Genomic DNA, 21908 nt, shown 5'->3' with positions numbered 1-21908 from the left:
TGTGTGATAAACTCAGTGAAGGACACAATAACAAAGATCTACCTTTGAACCTCTCTCTCTCTCTCCTTGTCTGCATCTTGGTCTCTCTGTCGCTCTCCCTCTGTCGCTGTGCTATCAATCAGTCTTGTGGTGATTGCTGTTGGATTAAAGGGCTTTTGCTGTCCGCTTCCAGCGATTAACGCTGGGACAAATAGAGCACCCTTCTGTCCCTCCACAGCGACTGAGATAGAGTAGGGACAAATGCACTCACACTCATATTCACACACACAACGTTGGCACCCTTGACACCCATACAAGTCCTCGCATGCACACCAGCTAGAGATGAAGCAGTGGATGGTGGGTTTTGAACTCGGTTGAGGACAGTGGCAGCCATGATAGATTAGGCCTGGCTTTGGGGAGTAATGCAAAACAGCAGAGCTGAGAAAGAAAAAATTAAATAACCACGCACCGACATGTAAACACCACAGAGACGACAAACCAGTTCCAGTGCCTGGTGTTTATCTTCCCCAGCTCCTGCACACACATACAGACAGATGGTAACAGCGGCCATTGGCACAGCTCCTCGTTCCCTCCCTTACAAACATAATTCATCACCTGCAGCAGCGTCTTCAGTGTGTGTGTGTGTGTGTACATGTAGACAGCCTGACCTGATCCAGTGGCGCCCTAACCTTATTAAGAAACATGCACACACAGTGACAAACACACGAGGGGATCCGAGCAGAATCCTGCGGAAAATTAAACTCGCCATTTACCTTTCCATCCACCACCCCCCCATCCCCCCCCCCTCCTCCTCCTGTCTACGTCCTTTGCCTGTCTCATCATTTGCTTCATACCTTCAGCTTATCCATCCGCAAGCATGTATCTCACAGCCACTTTTCACGTATAAGTGGAACACACTGTAAACTGTGCATTGAAAACACGAGACACGTAAAAAAAAAAAAAAAGAGAGGACATTAATGACTCAAATCAAAACTGAATTTAATCGATTACATTTATGTAGTGATCTTGCACAAGAGTTCCCCACAGATTGAGTTTTAGGGGCATCTGCACCAGCCTTTACACCACATGAACACAGTTTAAAGTGTGTTTTTGCTCACTTTAGTCTCTTACATCCGTGTGCATGTATGTGTCCTCAATTAACAAGCAAGTGTGTGTGTGTGTTTACGTGCATGCGTGTGAATATCTCAGGGTAGTAAGAGAACACTCTGCCGGTCTCTCTGTGTAGCGGCCTCCTCCTCATCATTCTGTTCGTTGCTGGCTCTGCTCCTGCAACACAAAAATCAACCAATCAAAGGCTGAACGAACATCCTGCACAGAAAGCAGTGAAATAAAGGTAAAGGACAGATGTCCTTCTGGAACTACTTTCATAGATTTAGCTCCAGAAACACCTGCAGTGGTCGTCATCAGGGTTGTGGTTTGATAGCCTACTGACTCCAGTAATGAATTCACCTACAAATTATGATTTGTGTGTGAAACGTCTCTGCCACGAAAGAACAGGAAGCGGGAAATGTTGTAAATAAGAGTGCACTGGCCATTTTAAAACCCTCACATACAGGAGCTACAATTAACCACACCAATGGAGCGTGGGTACTTTTTTTTATTGAGACATTTTGGAGATGCCGACTACGACAGGGCCAAATTTAATTTGGATTCTATAAAGACAGCATATCAATGCCATCCACAGTGCCCACCTGATCTAACACTGGTGTCAACTCAGCCTGCAGTGATACTAATCCTCAAACAGATTATATAATTAAATTATAAAACCAGTGGTTTTTTGTCTATCTATTAATGCCATCAAGCAAATCAAGCATTACATTTCTTCCCTCAGATGTTTGATGAGTGACTCCAGCATTGAATTGATAATAGTGTTCAAAACAGGTGTCCAAACAGGATGTGTTGCTTGCTTGTTGATGTTCATTAGTTTACTGAGTATGTCTTTGGAAGCATCACAAAAAGTTTCCTTTGCTTTAATGAGCTTGTTGACAGCTGGATCTGTGATAAAGTCCACAACTGACGAAGCATTCCCACTCACCATTTGTATCATAACCTTCAGTGTTGTAAATAATCACATGCATGCCAATAATCACATGCATGTGGGAGCTGCTAACGCATTCACAGCTGTGTGTCGGCTTCTAGCCCTGAGTGTAACCATCAACAAGAGAGCAGTGGCTTTACAGGAAGTCTGTCAAAATAGTCACGAAGAACCCATTACAGCCCACGTTTTTCACATTGTAAAATGGATTCTAAATATTCAGCCGATACTAACACACGCATTGAGACAGAGATAGATGATGATAGAAGCTGTCTGCGTCTGAGGTAAACATAGGTTAGGTCTAAGCAGACACGCACATCGATGAATGCATTTACTGCACGCCTCACAGAATCCTTGTGTGTTGAGCAGGTGTGCATTAGAGAGGCCTATTACTGGATGAAGTCACCAAAATAAATGTTTATACAAGAATAACTTAAAAACCCACTCCTGCTAACATGATGGTGGGCAGCAGAGACCACTCTACAGTAGAGCTCCATTATCATGCATTATTGTCATGCGTCTACTCTGCAATGCAAATGCAGTCACTGCACAACATAATCTAAAAGAATGGCTACGTTGTTCAGCAATAATGCCTCTGTGAGTACCTGGTGGCTGAGAGGATATGATTCAATTAAAAGGTCCTGTGGGGATGGTGCGGTAAACACACGAGCAATATGCAGTTTTTGCGTTAAACCAATCTTATTGTACAAACTGCGTTTCGAGAGGAAAAGTGAAAAAAATGAAGTCCACAACTTTTGTTTTTGTTCTATAAATGTGAAGTGCTGCTTCGCTCGCCGCCACTTAGGTCACGGAAAAAACAGCGAATAAAACTGACATTTGAAAAGGTTGATCCCACATGTTTTTTAAGAACAAACATTCGAACGTCATGTTTGGCCAATTTGAGTGTGTGTGTGAGTGAGTGAGTGAGTGTGTGTGTCTGCTTGAAGGATGCAAGGAGCTGTTTTGGGAGCCCTCTGTGTAGTATGTGCTAATCCGGTTATTACACGTCTCAATGTGATATTCACAGTGCTCTGCTCAGCACAAGGCCTGTAGCGCAGATTATGCCCACTACTCACACACATACACACACACACAATAAACATCAACAACATACAGACACACACACACCCACACACAGACTTTTGGGAATACAAGAAAAATACATTAATGCTCTCGATCTCTCACACACACACACACACACACACACACACACACACACACACACACACACACACACACACACACACACACACACACACACACACACACACACACACACACACACACACACACACACACACACACACATTAAGCAGCACATTAAGGCCCGATAACCAACATGCTGTCAAAGCTGAAGTCGTTCTGCTGGCTAACGATCCATTACACACTCCACATATCCGACAGAAAGAGGGATTGACGGAGCACAAAAAAAGAGGGATGACCCCCCATCGCGACCATTGGAATAGTGGAGCAGTGTGGGGAGTGTAGGGGGAGCGAGAGCAATGGATTACATGCCGATCAGGGTGAAAGGACACAGACGACAGTAGCAAAACAATAACGCAATATACAGGAACATGCAGGAATATGCAAAACAGGAACGCAATATATGAACTTTCTCAGGCTCGTTAACAACACCATACGGGGCTCTATGTTTGTGAACCGAGTGGAAATGTGCTAATTTAGTTAGATTTGTCTGTTTTAGATGCAAAAAGTATTATTGACAATTTGGGAATAAAATAGTTGCTACAAAAAGAGGACGCTAGTAATTCACACTTTCTTTGTTTCTGGGAACCTCACGATAGTATTTGGGGGACCAGAACAGCAGTGACATTCCACACCCTTATGTGGGAGTGGGTTTCGTTTGTGTGTGCATGTTACCCACCGTGTGAACCGATAGTTTCCATGCTGATCTTGACCTCCACGGTCTCCCGTACCAAGTAGTGAAGCCTGCCTCCATGTTTCTGAAGTAGATATTGAGGAAGGGTAATGCCTCTGGCCTTATTTTAAAACCATCATCACCAAAGTGTCTTATAATCCATCAAACACTGTTATTATTGACATCAATACAGCCATGTTTTGTTATTATCATCATTATCACAAAAAAAAAATCAAATCCAGAGTAATATGTTGATCACATGACTTGTGGATGCACTGTGTGTCTGTACCCTTGGCCATGAGTCTGAGTTCCTGCTCCAGTCCGTGGAGTGCGTGTGCAGCCGTGTCAGCCTCCAGGTCAGGGTCCTCGCAGCCGGTGTGGTCCACATTACAGATCTCCATGATCTCCATGGCTGCCCGGGACAACGGACGAAACCCTGGACCCAATTCTGAGCCCAATGTAGGACAGGACAGACAGGTAGAGTGTGGGAGAGACGGAAGGAGAGACAGGTGAAAGGTTTGTCTTTGCACCATGAAACAGAGTTGGTGGAGACTTGCCAGACAGGCTAGACCCTGACTCTGAATAAGACAGGACACATATGTCAATGCACAGAAGGACAGATGGGTGGAATGTACGGATGGATATGAGGACATAAGGATATCTTCCAAAAGCAGCTACAGAAAGTGTAAGTGCAAGACAGAGATAAGAGGAGATGTAGAGGAAGACAGGAGAAAATAAGAGGAAGAAAGGGGGGGGGGGGTATGCAGTTTGGGGATTCAGGGAAAGAGTGAGAGACAGAGAAACTATCACAACAGTCAGAGGAATGAGTGTCTCATCCCACTCCACTGCGAGCCACATCAAATTGAATCAGATTGAACATCCATCCCCACCTGCTCACTGTAAATTACATCGAGGCCCCCATTGAGAAGCTATGATGGTGTGGGCGTGCACGTGCGTGTGTGCGGCAGACTAATTCCTCATGCTGGGTGCTGTCTAACCAGTTTCAGCTCCAGCGTTAAGTCTTTCATTCTTTCAATCTTCCATTGTCTCCTTACCGCTCCCTCCCTCCCTCCTCCCCCCCCCCTCCCTCTCAGCGCCTGGCTCCGTCTTTCAACTGGCACAGAACCTCCACTTAGTGCCTCATAACCACCTGCACTGTCAAACTAAGCAGCATGGGAGGAATGATGCATGCAGTACAGCGCTGCCAACACATGTGCAATCACACATATACACACACACACACATATACCCGTATCAATTGACTTCCACTTCAAAGCAGGCGGGACATGAATCTAGATTGTGCTTCCCGATAAAGCTCCGTGCCTGATTTAAAACATATTCGGGGTAAAATGAGAGTGAGATTCAAATCTCATCTCTCGAGATGACCTCCTTCTGAAGTTCTTTAGGAAGGTCAGATTTCAATCTTTCGTTATTTTGCAGGTGTTGTTTGTACTTCTGTGTACAGCATATTAGATTGAAGTCACATTGAGATGCATTCAGTGACATTTGTGTCTTTTTCACATGACGAATTATAATGTCATGAACTGGGGTCAATGCAACACACGTGTAGCTTAAAAAATAAAATGACAATGAACAGGAAAAGGAGGTCCCGACTCACAAAGATGCTTCAGAACAAAAGCTATTTCCAAACATTAATTAATGGCACATTGTCGCCAAAGCACATATGTTGCGGCGAGAAGCCCTCTTCTGCGTGCTGTCAGACAGCACAGTGGAGCGGCACACTTACGAGACAGCACAATGAGGCACACGAGTGAGGCAACTTGCCGAAACATCTGTGCTAAGATTCCGCTGTGGAATTCAACATGTTGAGCACCACAGAGTCCGTTTGCTGCTGTAATGACATGTGTTGAAAAAGGTTGCTGAGCTCTAGAGAGGTTTGTGAGGTGTGGACCTCGTTTCGAAGTATTCAACTTCTGACAAATTGACTCCACGCGGCTTTCAACATGGCGTCAGCTGACCCGCCCGCTAGCAGCTAATGGTGCTAACAGCACGAGCAGTGCAACCAAGGGCTTTAAGCCGTTTGCTTTGGATGTAAAAGTAAGAATGACAGAACAATGATAATGAATTCAATAAATGTGTAAAAGGTAAAAGGGAATGGCAGGAAATAACTTTATGAAGAAAACTGAAGACAGCAGGGCTAGACGGCTTGAAAGTGTGGAAAGAACAGAGGGGTGGTCAATGAGAGGAAGGGAATGCTGTGAATTAATGAGGAGTGGAGGATATTAAATATATCACTGCACAAAACAGATTACCGTCTTGTCTCTCAGGTGTGCATCAGTATAAACAGATTACTGCAGTGTTTGTGGGATCTGAACCAGGGAAGTGATTGCGAGAACACATTCCTGGACCGACTCCCAATCCTGCATGCGAGCGTGTGTGTACAGTAAGTGTGTGTGTGCCTGTTTGTGTTCGAGAGTGACACAGTATCATCTCTTTAAGAAACCTGCATACTCCGTGCCAAGAAAGTGTTGCTATACGCAGAAGTTAGGTGTGTTATTTGTGTATGAAAGAGAGTTTTGCGTGTGTGAAAGTAAATAACTCAGTCAGTTGAATCGTGTTCAAGCACACACACACACACATACACACTTATACACTTACCAGATGTTCCTCGTCTATTTACTGATATTTGTCCTCTACTGGTGGGTCTGGTTGAGTGAATTTGATTTGCAGTTGGCTGCATGCGGTTGTTCCTCATCGTTCTAAAAACCAGGTGTTCCTCAGTGTGGGTACGAAGGCTGCTGCTTGGCCGATAACCATCTGACACGAAAAGAGTGACAGAAAAACTGAGACTATGTTATGTATACAGAAGAAAGTCAACATTTGCAGAGTAGCTACACTGTTATATTTCACCAAAACGTCTCTGCTGAGGCTTTTTTTGTTTTTTTAAAGCATCCCATCTCTTTATTCACTTTCACGTTCTTGTATTGCCCTTTACATGCTCGAAGAAACATTTGCAACATCTGGATTCAAGATAGATAACATCCGAGGACACAGATCATGGAATGTCACGCTGCTGTCAGTTGGATGTATGGCTAGCAAATGGAAAATAGCAATGCATTTGCTTTGCGATCGAACTCCAACGGAGTGTGATCTTGTATAGATCCAATGCGTGGAATAACTTTTTGGCTCCGACAGTGTGTCAATAAGACACAGAATCCGAAGCTGCTGTGTGAATTATAGGATACAGTTATTCATTTCCATGGCTGATTATCAATTTGAAAAGTAAAACTCGGTCATGGTGACAAATGGTTGTAATCATTTAAACATCACAGTCCGACGGTGTGCATTGCTTTCAGTCAGTCAGTTAAGTCATCCCCTTGAAGTGGCAAAGGCAAAAAAGTTAAAGAGAAAATCCCAACTCACCCAAGCAATATAGACCAATAAAAAAGTAACCATGGTTGAGAGGAATTTATTAGCCGATTAATGCTAATTGAATTCATGCTAATTTATCAAATTACATGTGATACGATAATCCATTTGTCCAGTGAGCAGCAGCAAACCAATATTGCTTAACAAGCCTGTTCGGCCTATCCCGACAGCTGCAATGCAATCGCTGCTGGTTTCTTCTTTCTCCCCAGTGGTTAGCCAATCAATTAATACTATTGACTGGGTGGAGAATCTACTAACTGCTCTAAATAAGCTGCAAATGAAAAGAGGAAAGGAGGAGAGGAGTCAGACAGCCGGCTTCTAAACTCCGGGGACTGAAATACAAAGAAAATACTCAGAAATGAACTCAAAGATACCACTTGAAGTCTGTCCGTCTGTCTATCTGCCAGTTCCTTCCTTCATTTGTCTGCAAGTCTTTGATCTTCTTGTTGCTTGTCCCTCTGTTAATCTGATTTTTTGCACATTTTACTGTTAGTATCCCCATACAGCTGCATATATCTCCTTTTTCTCTCTCTCTGTCTTTCTCTCTCGCTCTCTCTCTCTGGATGCACACGAGACAGAACCTGCACTCTAACAACCTCATTTTCTGACTGACCGGGTGACAGGGCGTAGGAGCAAAAAGGAGCGAGAGGTGGAAAGGTAGAGCAGGAGACATATAAAACCTGTTGGATCTCAGCCCTGCCTGGGAAAAAAAAAAAGAGAGAGTAAAATGGAGGAGACAGATGGAGGGATGGAAGGACATAAATGAGTGTGGAGTGTTGTCAAGGTGATATTCCTCCTCTCTAACCTTTCTCTCTCATTAACTTTGGAGTTTTAACGATGGTGGCAGAGACAGTGCGGCGTTTGACGAGCGGCCGGCTGCGTAGTGCGAGGACGGTAGTGCTCCTTATGGGAGTCTCTCGCTGTCAACCTCATTCGTTTGACACAAGCTTGACAATGAAATGGTGAAAAGCTGGACGTCAGGACTCGATGAAGAGAAAAAGGTTGATGGGATCATTTTTGAGCCGTACAGCGATTCACTTAGTATGAATGGGAATATCCCAGCCCAATCAAAACAGCGGCCCCTGTTTGAAATGCATGTATTCAACAGCCTTGGACAAGAGTTGAAGGTGTAATGAGCCCCGAGATATATTACCGCTCCTGATCCAATCAAAGTATTATTATTTTAACTCTGATGCAATTTGGAGGTGAAGGCTATAGACTTCCATCAGCCTTGTCGGACAGTCTGATCACCTCGAAGACATGGCCAGTTTACATCATTAGTGTTCAACAGTGATTCTCAAGAAACATGCTGTGGTTACAAATAGGAAATATGGGGATACTTACCTCAATGGCAACATAATGGTCTACCGCAGTCACAGTTAATGTCAGACATTTTACAAAAAGATCTTGTTACAGCAGGATTCGTCCGGTGCTGTTCAAGGTGAAACTTGGCCATGAAAGAAACGAGGAGGAAGAAGAATCCTAACCGTGAAACTATTCTCTGGAAGACAGAGTGTAGTGATATATAGCGTTGTATCATAATATTTCTAGCAATAGTGACGAATAGGACAATATGTTTTCAGAAGACAACACATGCCTTTCAACATCGCTCTCAAAAGACAAAGTAAATATTGAGTGGCATGCGAAGGACACGGGCATTATTATCTACACTCTACAGCCGGGAAAGAAACATGAAGAACAAGCTTCGTTTGTCTGTTGAGTGTTTCTTAGTGATGAAATATGGACGTTTCAACACATTCTCACTCCCAACTCTTCACACACCCCAGCTGGGTCAATCGCCCTTTGCGTCACACCGTGACGTGATGGGTTCCCCTCTGGCTGCAGGTTTGGACGCCTCGGGGACGGCATGTCAATTTCTGCTGGTCACAAGCGTCCCGTCTCTTTTCAAAATAAACTTCCAACGTAGGTTTACTTTGGTTTTAGGTTTACTTCCACACAAAACCACTTGTTCAGGAAACTACCGTGGTTTGGGTGAAAATAAGTATTTTTGTTCATATAAAGTCAATTTAAAAAACGGTAAACTGGTCCAAGTTGAGTATACACATTAGGGAACAAAACTAATGGAACATAAGTCAACGCTGGCTCGGTTTCTGGACACAAGCAGCAGCAGAAGTCCTCCATTTGTTCCCATCACACCGGCCTCGTTACTTAAGAAGTTAAGAGTGAGAACAGGTTGGGACTTTCAGAAGTTTCAGGTGAACTGTGTTCACCTAGAGTTTAATAAAATTGAGGCACTCAATTTAAAAATGAAGCATGGGCAACTGCAGGCAAAGACATACACACATAACCACACAAAACTAAAAAAGGCAACTCAGGAGAGCTCCCCTTGGACCCACCAGCAGTAAATTATCGATGTTGTCCCCCATCTCTCGTTTTCCACCAAGCAGCCAGCGCTCCTCTGGGTTTAAAACTCATTTTCATCTCTCTTGTAAGCTCTTCGTTTTTACATATTTGTTCTAAATCCTATTATGAGGCCTTTGTGATATGAATAACGCTCGCAAATTGGAAAGTATCTCCAGGCAAAAGTTGGACACAGAGGTAATCTTCACAATCTAATCTCTTGAAGCGCCAAAACAGCAACAGCACATTCTGATGTAGTTTATAGGAAAACATGAGCCAAAAAAAGTCAATAAAATAGGAGCATTAAAATTCATGCACACACATGTAGACCTAAAAAGACATCCCTTCTTTAACCCACCTGATGTGTCTGAAACATGCGGTGAAGTTTGGCCTGTGAGCAGCGGGTCACAGTGTGTGTGTTCCGGTGTGTCAGAATCCATGTCCAAACCCAGAGGCGGAAACCCATCCGGATCACAGAACTGCTCTGATCTAGGCCCAGCACTCTGGTTGTGCATCACCTAAGGGGATAAGAAGACAGATGGAAGGACGCAGGAGAAGGGGGGGGGGGGGGGGTAAGTGGTATTAAAGGGAATAAATCAAAGGAGTGAGGCATAAAAGACAGATCATGTGAGGATGACGTGGAGAGATGATGCACAAAGAAACAGATTATGAAGGGAGTTGATGAGGGGGACAGGAGGGAGGGGTGCATTGGGGGACATGGGAATAGAGTGAAGAGCTGGGGAATAAGGATTTAATAGTTTATTCTGCAGTTCCATTTCTATCCTAAAACAATCAGTTCAAAAGGACAAACTGAAATTCAATAGCAATTTAACTTCTATTAAGACAGGTAAGCGGGTACAAAATTGTGTTTTTCCATTTTCTACTGTGTGAATGCATATTAATAAGCCGGTGTCTTTCACTGGAGATTATTCCCCTCTCTCCGTTTCCTCTGTTTCCACTTGATGAATTGATTTTTAATTAACCCCTGGAGCTGTTGAGAGCATCTCACAACGGCGTGTTGGGTTAGCCGCTCTTCCCGCGCAACTGTCCTCCTGTGAGACGGGGGTGAAATAAGGAAGCTCTGTTTAGTTAAGATTAGATCTGACGCATTAGCATGCTAGCCGTAGCTTTGCGAGACACCGTCGATGGGCCGGGAGAAAATAGAAAGTAATGCATGTGGGAATAGTATTGCTAAGAAATAGGAAGGAGCAAGGATGGAGAATGACAAGAGGGAGACAGGGCCAAAGAAATAAGACGAGGCTTAACAATGAAACGGCGAGAGACCAAACACAATGGGCCTGCGTTGAAGAAGAAAAAATGTCTCCTCATAACAAAAAGGAGGCAGTAGTTGACTTGCTGCCTGAACTACAGCATGAAGGTGAAACAAAATGGAGGAACAAGAGAAGAAAAGGGAACAGACATGAACAAATAGATGGACTAAAGAAAAATAAAGTTTTACGGAGAGAGAGAGAGAGAGAGGGCGAGAGAGAGAGGACAAGAGAGAGAGAGGGCGAGAGAGAGAGAGAGGGGGCGAGAGAGAGAGGACAAGAGAGAGAGGGCGAGAAATAGAGAGAGGGCGAGAAATAGAGAGAGGGCGAGAGAGAGAGGGCGAGAGAGAGAGATAGAGAGAGCGAGAGAGAGAGGGCGGGCGGTATCAAATATTTTAGGAGCAGTTTGATTCAGGTCCAGAGGCCACAGATAACCACCATCTTCACAATCATGAAGCTCATTTTGCTCCATCTTTTTAATAAAGCACCAGTCCCTCTTATTCTTTTCATTCCCTTGTCACAGTATAAAGGATTCATACCATTAAATGGCTGATAGGTCATTTGGGACCATTCAAGCAGTGTCATTTTAATCCATTCCGTTTCTCCCTACAATGGTGTGCACCTTTAACACCGCTGCCTTAGGGGTCCCTGCGCTATAGATGAATAATGTAAAGTAATTAGTGAGATACAAATGTTATCTGATGGATCAGGTCAGCTACAATAAGAAACTAACTGAAAGTATTCTAATTCTATGGAGTGATAATGTAATGATGTAGTTCTCTTCAACTTCGAAAAACGAGCTCATTCATTCATTTTATCACCCAGCATGAAAGACAAACTTTAGCAAATTGGGATATAACTATTACAGCCTATTTGTTTTAATTAATTTGTCAGCAATCAAATATTTTCCCCCACTGTCGTATCAATTATATTTGTATCAAGTGAAGGAGTTTGCTGCAGCCCTCATTAATTTAAAAAAAGGCATTCAATTTGTATGCAATAAAAAAAAAAATTAAGAAGTCCAAGAACTTCACAAGCTGCAATGCGTCAGTCACAGGAGAGTTTTCTGTGATGATGCAGCCAGTGTCAAGTGAGACCAGTGAGAGGAGGAACAACACTGGAAATCGGGGGATAAGGCTACAAGTTGATGTTATACGTGCGAACATTGCTAAAAATGAAGCCAGGGGATTCGCAAGGTTCAGTTAACGAGGCTTTGCACTAATTGACGTGAGTGTGGCTGCTAGCAACGACCGGGCGGCTGAGACCAATGTCTTCCGCTGTTTTTCACATGATAATTGGACACGAAAGCACACATGTGCCAAACAGCGTGTTACTGAAGCTTTTTTCACTGAGCTGCTAAACTTCTTTGCAGGCTTCTAATTTTTTTTATTTCGGAACACATGTACTCATGAAGGACAAAACGTTTTATTTTGGCATCTTCTCATGAAAGTGCTTAATAGTGTTTGCAAATAGACTAAGTAATGGATTAAATGTACTCGGCTTATATTCGTAACACTAAAGTAAAATCTCTTTTGTATCTTTGCCTGATTGTCAGCTTGACAATGTACTTACATTTGAGCACTGTAAATGCGTGATATTCCTTGTGCTCCCGAGAAAATAGTGCTATTACAGCTCTCTAGCACAAGGTTCTTGCTCCAAGAAGAAGAAATAAAGCTTGTGGGAATATGGAAACATGTTACCATGGATTGGTTTGACAGTTGCTCTTCCTCGTGGGTCTGCAAATCTTTTTCTCTTTCTGCATCTGCGGGAACAAAGGGATCTTCTGAATGAGGTATGGCAGGATTCCCCTGCTCGTCTCTGGATCCCCCTCTCGCTAAGCGTCCGTGCAGCTGTGCTTCTTCGTCTGAGGAGTCTTCCTCGTGTGGAGCCAGACCCAGGCTATCAGTGGACATCTCATCTCCACTGTCTTCATGAAAAATACAGACACGTTTTCAAATTAATATATGATCTAAAACAAATATCCAGGCAGATAAAACAATTTGACCTTTAAAGGTCAACAGTGTGAACAGATTGGACGTTCTTAATGTATCATACTTTGAATCCCCGAAGCAACATGTTCATCTCTAACATTCGGTGAAAAATGCAAATGTGATGTAAATGTCCCTTGGAATTGCCACACATGCATCAAGCTCTAACAAGCTCATAAAGCCGACTCTCAGTGTCAGACTGGTCAGAGAGCTGCAGGAAGTGATGGGAAACACAGAGATGATGGATGAATAGAGTAAGAGAGCGAGGGGTGTGAATCGTGACAGAGAGACGTAAGAGGAGGCAAAGTAGGGAAGGAATGGGGCCATTTTAAAGAAAAAGTTCAAATTGAATTTATCATTTTGAAAAGACAATAAAATAAGAACAAGAAATAAAACATACCCTGACCAAACCGTACCCTATACGCAGTCAAAACATCCAGATGTATGCACATACAGCGCACTTCAGCAATTCAGCAAAAAACACTTGAAATGAATTGCTCACATGTGTATCTACTACTCTAGTGTGTGTGTGTGTGTGTGTATGTATGTATGTATGTATGTATGTATGCGTGTATATGTATGTATGTATGTATGTATGTATGTGTGTGTATGCGTGTATATGTATGTATGTATGTATGTATGTGTGTGAGTGTATGTATGTATGTATGTATGTATGTATGTATGTGTGTATATGTATGTATGTATGTATGTATGTATGTATGTATGTATGTGTGTGTGTAGGTGTGTGTGTATGCGTGTATATGTATGTATGTATGTATGTATGTATGTATGTATGTATGTATGTATGTATGTATGCGTGTATATGTATGTATGTATGTATGTATGTATGTGTGTGAGTGTGTGTGTGTATGCATGTATGTATGTATGTATGTATGTATGTATGTATGTGTGTGTATGCGTGTATATGTATGTATGTATGTATGTATGTATGTATGTATGTGTGTGTGTAGGTGTGTGTGTGTGTGTATGCGTGTATATGTATGTATGTTTGTATGTGTGTATGTATGTATGTATGTGTGTGTATGCGTGTATATGTATGTATGTATGTATGTATGTATGTATGTATGTATGTGTGTGTGTGTGTGTGTGTGTGTAGGTGTGTGTGTGTGTGTGTGTGTGTGTATATAGTACACTTGCATGAATGAGATAGAAGCATGTATCTGCCTCAGTGAATCCTAATGTGTGTGCTATACCGAGGGGAATTAAGTGCCATTCTTTACAGCGTAATTACTTTCCTGTCTGTTGTTGCGTTATGTCACGGATTTACTTAAAACCCTAATCGATATTTTTAAAAAAAATGTAAAGAATACTTTTTACGGTTGGATCTAAATTGGCTCCGACAGCCCGGTGGAATAAAAGGAAGCCATTATTGCTGAGATCCACGGGCATTGTATTCATATAAACTGCCCGGCCATTGAGGATTGTGTTCAGGCAAAATGTTGCATGACAAAGTGTCCTATCAGGAATCGCTTTACTGCAAAGCCATAAATATGAATGTTTCTCTCTTCTTATTTTGTTACCCAAATCCTGGTCCCACAAAAATGATTGTTTGGTCTCTGGAAAACTCACCAAATAATACTGCCTTGATATAAAAAAATGTATCAAATCAATGTGCTAGATTTATAGACCATATGACACAGTGCAGAGGAAAGTAAGGCTGTTTAGATCAAGATAAAGCTGCTGTTCTGCAGAGCTTGACTAGAGATATACCGACTCAACACATTTAAACCTGGGAGAACAAACAATCTGCAGCCACTGGGTCAAGTTCTGAGAAAACACGTATTTTATTCTGCGCAGGTGCATCAGCTTAAATAGACAGTCACATGACACACTCACACCTGAAATGCATTGGCAATAATTGGGAGCACAATCAGTTGCTTCAATTAACACCCCCACTTGATCACACATTATTGACAACCATAAATCATACAAGGGGAAAAACATGGAAACCAACTGCACTTAACTGCACTTAACTGGCTATGCCCCAAACAAGAACATGGAAAAAGTAAGTAGCTTTGCTTTAGTAGCTGGTTTTGTCATCAGGTCAGCTACCATCCGGTCTGTTGGGCAATACTCCAAACATACTTTACAGTCATTAACAGTTGATCTCACAAAATGGTATTTTATATCAATGTGCTTACATCGCTGTCTGCTCACTGGATTCTTGGCTAATGCAATTGTACCTTGGTTATCTTCAAAAATCTTAGGTACATCATACAGACAGTCATCAAGATGTTCAAGCAGTTGAGATAAGTAAAGACACTCTTGTGTGGTTGCGGCCAACGCCATATACTCTGCCTCACAAGTTGACAGTGCTACCGTTGGCTGCTTTTTGGTCTTCCAGGAAATCAGAGGACCATTCTCACTTAGACTAACACAATAACCAGTTGTACTGCGTCTGTCAGTTGCATCACCTGCCCAATCTGCATCACTGTAAGCAAACAACCTCAGCTCATCACATTTTCTGTAACACAACATTTTGTCATTTGTGCCCTTCAAATATTTCAGTACATGCTTAACAGTTGTCCACTGCTCTTCTGTCGGCTCACTGAAATGCTGTGACAGTCTGCTTACAACAAAGCTCAGATCAGGTCTGGTGCATGAGGTTAGGTAGATTAGGCTACCCACTGCCTCTCTGTATTTTCTGGGGTCACCTAGCTTCTCATCAGTGTAATGCAGCTTTGGTTCACAAGGTGTTGACCTGGGCTTACAATCCTGCATATTAAACCTGTCAAGCAGCTTGTCAACATAGCTCTGCTGTGACATGGTCACACATCCATTACACTGGTCAAAAGTGATACCAAGAAAATTCTTCAGTCTGCCCAAATCTTTCATCTGGAACTTCACAGCAAGCATCTTTTTTACTGCTTTTAAAGCACTCTCATCACTGGCTGCAATAACCAGGTCATCAACCCAGATCAGTAGGATCACCTTGTCATGTTCCGTTTCTCTCTCATAAACACAGTGATCGGCTGGATTCTGTACAAACATATTTTCACATAGATAGTCATGCAACATTATGTTCCAGTTTCTACCTGATTGTTTAAGCCCATATAGTGACTTCTTTAGTCTACACACCATCTTCCCATTTGTCTGAGATTTTACATCATAACCCTCTGGCTGTTCCATGTAAATCTCACAATCAATTGGTGCATGTAAGTAGGCGGTTTTAACATCCATCTGATGCAGGATCAGATCCTCCTGGGCAGCTTTCTGCATCAACACTCTCACACTAGTCAGGTCGGCAGTAGGAGAAAACGTTTCTCCATAATCTACACCCATCCGTTGACTGTATCCCTTGGCTACATAGCGGGCCTTGTACTTGTCAGATCCATCAACATTGGTTTTGAGAGTATACACCCATCTACCCCCCACTGCTTTCTTGCCCTCAGGTAAGGTGGTCAGAGTAAATGTGTTGTTATCCCTCAGTGCCTTCATCTCCTCATCCATTGCATCTATCCACTTACTTGAGTTGGATGAAGACACAGCATCTCTGAACGTCTGTGGTACATTACAAACCATCCTGTAGCAATAATCAATGTTGATCTGAGCCTGATCACTCTCTATCCCATAGAAGTCTGGCCTCCTCCTCTCTCTAGCAGGGTATCTCCGTGGAGACTGGGATTCGGGCTTGACTCCACCTGTCTGTAGGCCTATCTGGCTTGGACCTGGCCTAGCTTCTGGGATGTCGTTCTGCTCGGGTTGGTCAGGGTCAGGTCTGGTTGCGTTAGACTGCACACCAGTGTCATCGTCGGACATGTCATCAGTCTGCTGTCCCTCAACACAGGACATGAACCTCACCAGTCGGTGCTTCATCACCTTCCTGCTGTCAGGGTAGTAGACCATATAGGCTGGACTGTTCTTGTCATAACCAACGAAGATGCCCTTGTCAGACCTTGACTCTAGCTTCTTCCTGTCCTGCCTGTAGGCGTAACATACAGTACCAAACTTCTGCATCCTGGAGACATTAGGTCTCCTTCCTGTCAGCATAAAGTAAGGTGTCTCTCTAGTGCGGTTGTTGAAACATCTATTCCTCACCACTGCTGCTGTCTGGACCGCATACGGCCATAGCTCCTTGGCTAACTGGCTCTCCAAGAGCATACATCTCGCCATGTCAAAAAGGGTTCTCCAGTTACGCTCAGCAGTGCCATTCTGGTGTGGTGAGTATGGTGCTGATCTTTCATGTCTGATTCTATTCCTACGCAGTAGAGCTTGGTAACCCTGCCCTGTGAACTCTGTACCATTGTCAGACCTGATACACTTCACTTTCCCATATGGGGCTGTGTCGGCTAGAAACCTCTCTGTGGCTTCTACAGTGTCCCTCTTGTACTTTAGATAGTACACAAACACTGCACTTGAATAGTCGTCAGTAAAGGAAAGTGCATACCTATACCCTTCCTTGGACTCTGGGTCAATGGGGCCTGACAAGTCAGTGTGAACCAGCTCTAAGGCTGATTTGGCCCTCACATCAGGCTTCCTGTTTCTGCTCTGAGTGAACTTGCCCTGAGTACACACTTCACATATCATGGGTTTGGACGCTTTACCCCTGATTGACATTCCATCCACAACATTCTCTAACTTCATGACATCATCAAAATTACAGTGCCCCAAAATCTCGTGCCACGTCTGAATATCATGACAGCTCATACATTGATCATCACAGTCATTGTTTACTGACACAGTAGGCAAATAGAACAGTCTGTTATGCTCATAAATGAGGAAGCGCGTACCGTCTCTATACTGCAAGACGTTTTCTCCTTCCTTGAAGATCACCGTTGCCCCACGATAAGTTGCAGCTCTCACGGAGAAGATGTCTTGGGGATACGAGGGGATGTACAGCGCCTGCTTCAGTGTGGTACTGAGGTGCCGCCCCCTGCTGTCGATCAGACACACCTCGGCGTCTCCTCTGCGCTCCGCGACCCCCGTGCAGCTTGTGCCATCGGCCAGCTCCACGCAGTGCGTCTCGGACTGGAATCGGTCATCGAAGTTCTTGAACTTCGCCAGGTCAGTGATGATATGCGCCGTCGCACCGGTGTCCACCATCAAGCCCTTTCTGGTGACACCGCTTCCTGGCTCGCTGGTCACCAGCTTGAACACGAAGGTGTTGTCATCCATCTCCTCGGACACTCCACGCGCGTTGTCCCGCTGCCACTGTCGCCATCCTCCTCGCCGTCCGGTACTCTCGCCCTGGCCATACCACTGTTGACCACGCTGACAGTCTCTTACCTTGTGACCTCTCTGGCCACAACGGAAACACACAATGTCCCCGCTCTCGGTGCTGCGTGCACCTGCGCCTGCTGGGGCAGCCCTCCTTGGATGCGCCTGGGCCCTCATGACATTGTCGTCGGCCGCAGCTGTGCGCATACCTTCAGTGCTCTCATAACTGCGCAACTTAGTCTTGAACTCCGCAAAAGAGAGAGTCTCATAACTTTGAGTGATAAAAATGGAAAAAGGCTTAAATGAGTCTGGCAGCCCCTTCAAAATCATTGCAACCAATAGTCCATCGCTTAAAACCTCTCCAGCATTACGCAGCGCTGTGATCGAAATCTCAGCACGTATGACATAGTCAGTCACACTCTCACTACTCATCTTTTGCAAAGAAGTCAGTTCTGTATACAGGCATACAATGCGGGGCTTACCCTTGCCTGCATAATAGTCACGCAAAATCCTGAGCGCTCCACGCCCGTCATCCGCTGCCTCTCGCATGACCAGAGACAAACTTTTGTCATCAAGGAATTGGATCAGTTCCGCGTACGCTTCCGCGTTCTTCGCCGCATCCTCAGCCAGTGCGTTTTCTTCTGCGCCATCGGCGGGCTGATTCAAAATGGTGTCCTTCAGTTTCTGCAACCGCAGATGTCCCAAAAACTTTGTCTCCCACAGTTCATAGTTCTTTTCGTCCCCATTAAAAACAAGACGAGACCAACGTGAACTCGTATGTCCGCTCATGGTGCTGGCACTCCAATCCGTGAGATACGCACACAAGCAAATGTCTCTCAGTGGCTACTCACGCCGGATATCTCTTTGCACAAACGTCTAACGCATCTGGGCCCATAACCTGTTCTGCAGAGCTTGACTAGAGATATACCGACTCAACACATTTAAACCTGGGAGAACAAACAATCTGCAGCCACTGGGTCAAGTTCTGAGAAAACACGTATTTTATTCTGCGCAGGTGCATCAGCTTAAATAGACAGTCACATGACACACTCACACCTGAAATGCATTGGCAATAATTGGGAGCACAATCAGTTGCTTCAATTAACAGCTGCTATACATCTAACTCTAACCATATAATCATTTACTAACATAAGCGGTTTTTAACCCTTATTTAACCAGGCTATTTAGATTTGCATGCCTGGTAAGAGCCTTAATGATGAATAATATACATACACAATAACATACATGAGGAAACATTCAAATGAAGAATTTAAGTGATTGAACCCAGCCAAACAGGAGAATAAAGTTTACACGCTTCCAAGTAGGTGAAATTAAACCAAACCCCGTAATTAGGTGACACACATATGCGGCCAGTAGCTCCTTATGAACTCAAATCATCAACCCAAATCATATACTACATAACCAGCTCAACAGTCATAATGTATGTCTCCGCCTTTACCCAACGCTTCTAAGAAATCCTCTACGAATTTTTGATACATGTGAAAAAAATGTCCTTAAACCATCTGCTATGATGAGTCAACTTCTTGCCCCTTGTCAGGCATTTCATGATCAAAACAAGTAATCAGCAACCATCAGTTCACAGGCACAAAGAGAGGCCATTATTACAATTCACCTACCGATGGATCGCTCCCCTTCCTCCTCCATCTTCACAGCTAAAGGTGAATCCTTGATGACAGCAAACAACTGTGATGGAAGTGATGGGATACACTGCGCACCCAGAGTTAACTCATGTTCACCAGAGACGGGGGTAGAGGACATAATAACTGGAAAATCCTTATTTGTTGGAGTTGACCCATGACTAGAACATGCATCTGGAGTGGACGCGTTAAATCGAGAGAAACTGGATATGTTTTTTACTGGTGGACTTGGTTCCAGAGATTTTGGTGATGGGTTTGGACTGGAAGACAGAGGTGACAGAGGCAGCTGGAGGTGATTGTTTGATGGAAGAGACTCTGGGTCATTGCGGGAATGTTGGGATTGCCTTGGGGACTCCAGATTGTTTGGTGGCAATTGAGAGAGCTTCAGTGGAATTGGTTCGGGGGATAACCGGGAAGATTGGGGTTGTTCTCGTAAAAGAGATGCGTCTGAGCTTCTTTGTAATGCAGTTGATTGGTACACTTTGGGCAATAAGGTTGACTCTGCGGAGCGTGATGGTGAGACTGTGAATGTAGACCTAAGGGAGAAGGATATTGATGTAGAAGGAGAGAGATGGTCTGCTGGGATTGTAGGCCTGGTAGGAGCCAAAGGAGAAACTTCAGGTGGAAATGAGTCCGGGGAGGATGACAATTTAGGGGTCTCAGTTTGGGAATGTACTAACGAGGGAGAGGACAAAACTTGTATTGATCCACGGTCGGGGTTTGATTTATGGACATTTGGGGGGCATTTGGGCTTTTGTGACATTGCGGTTGGCGTCTTGATTGAGGTCTTTGAAGTCGTTGGAGTCTCAGCAGCGCGGCATGCTGAAAGCTTACTTTTAGAGGACGATGCTGTGCAAAAGAAAACAATAATATGAATATTAGTTGCTTTTGCAACCAAGTTTTTCACCGGAATAGGGATTATTAAGTTTGTCCTTGACTAATGCTTCGCTACACGCCTTAAATGCACAATAACGATTTACCAATAACATCCAATTTTTTATATATCTTTTAGTGCGGCCAATGTTCATAACATATGATCAAATCACCTTTTGCAACTGATCTGTGTGTGTTGAAGACAACAATGGCCACATTGTGTCATCACACCTCACCAGCGCTTGGTAGAGCTTATGTCATACGATAATATCTAACATTACATCTGCTGTCTGGAGAGAAAACAGTCGACAAAGCTCACGTGTTATTGAGTGTTCTGCTTGTGAAGTCTGAGGCTTAGAAAGATGGAGCTTCTGAGTTGCTTTAGGTTGTGCTGGTGCTCTAGACGGCCTGGATGCTGGTGCTGGACTGGGAGAGGAGCAGCGGACTCTGGAGGACCCCGTGGTTAAAGCTGTGTGGGGCAGTAGCGCTCCTTTAATGAGGACCGGCTCAACAGAGGGAACCCTGTGTGGGAAATAGAAGGCTTTGCGAGAGAGAGTCCATGGCTAAACATAACTTCATGGCACATTGTTATCATTAAAACAATATTGGCCACCTTTAACAGATTTTACTTCTATAATACAAACTCCTTATTAAATACTGATTCAATTTGAATGCATGCTAGTAATGTATCATGTAATATGAGGCGACTGGATGTGATGATAATTATCTTCTTTTCCTTTGTCTCAAAGGAAGCAGAAAGTGAATTAAATCAAGTGTTCACCTGATTCCCTTGTCTGTAGATGAAAAGCCTTGTTCTCTCTTACAGTCAGTATTTGACAGACGTAGACTGTTGAGCTTTTTCACACGGGGCCCTGTGAATGTGGTAAGCACCTGAATGTCACAACAAATACTTTTTACTAAATTAGGCTCACTTTCTGTTGTTGTCCGTCCTTCGTTCAGCAACAACAACTCCAGTTATGTCTCTGTCCCTCTGTGGAGAACAAAAGAGAACAGTGTTGTCACACATACAAATGAGACGGAGAGAAAGAAATCGAAAGAAATAACATGCTGGAGCCAGTGAAGCATTCTACTCCCCCATTTGCCCCGTGTAGATTCACAGTGTGTTAAAATAAAATGCTTCAGTCATTCTCACCTCATCCAGGACTTCTATGACAAGGCACGACTCAGGTGTGGTAATCTGAGGCTCAGTCGTGCCCCTGCTGACCGGGACGGCAAACAATGATGCACAGTAGTGACGGAAATCCTCCTCCTGAGCTGTAA

At 43.8% G+C, this 21908-nt stretch overlaps 1 protein-coding gene across 1 annotated transcript in view; it reads right to left on the bottom strand.

The window, feature by feature from the left end:
* Positions 1-1023: 1023 nt before the first annotated feature.
* Positions 1024-21908, bottom strand: part of LOC306779598 (uncharacterized protein) — a 47967-nt gene continuing 27082 nt past the window's right edge. The window contains exons 7-17 of the mRNA XM_079271563.1: positions 21781-21902; positions 21560-21618; positions 20947-21149; positions 19975-20603; positions 17670-17907; positions 12631-12857; positions 10021-10180; positions 6531-6689; positions 4201-4359; positions 3918-3996; positions 1024-1266 (exon numbers count right to left, since the gene is read on the bottom strand). Of these exons, the coding sequence (XP_079127689.1) occupies positions 1185-1266; positions 3918-3996; positions 4201-4359; positions 6531-6689; positions 10021-10180; positions 12631-12857; positions 17670-17907; positions 19975-20603; positions 20947-21149; positions 21560-21618; positions 21781-21902 (2117 nt within the window). The 3' untranslated portion in view covers positions 1024-1184. The remainder of the gene's footprint in view (positions 1267-3917; positions 3997-4200; positions 4360-6530; positions 6690-10020; positions 10181-12630; positions 12858-17669; positions 17908-19974; positions 20604-20946; positions 21150-21559; positions 21619-21780; positions 21903-21908) is intronic.

This window comes from Melanostigma gelatinosum, assembly GCF_949748355.1.
Source record: "Melanostigma gelatinosum genome assembly, chromosome: 7".
Classification (NCBI taxonomy): domain Eukaryota; kingdom Metazoa; phylum Chordata; class Actinopteri; order Perciformes; family Zoarcidae; genus Melanostigma; species Melanostigma gelatinosum.
This window is presented reverse-complemented; position numbering and strand designations above follow the sequence as displayed.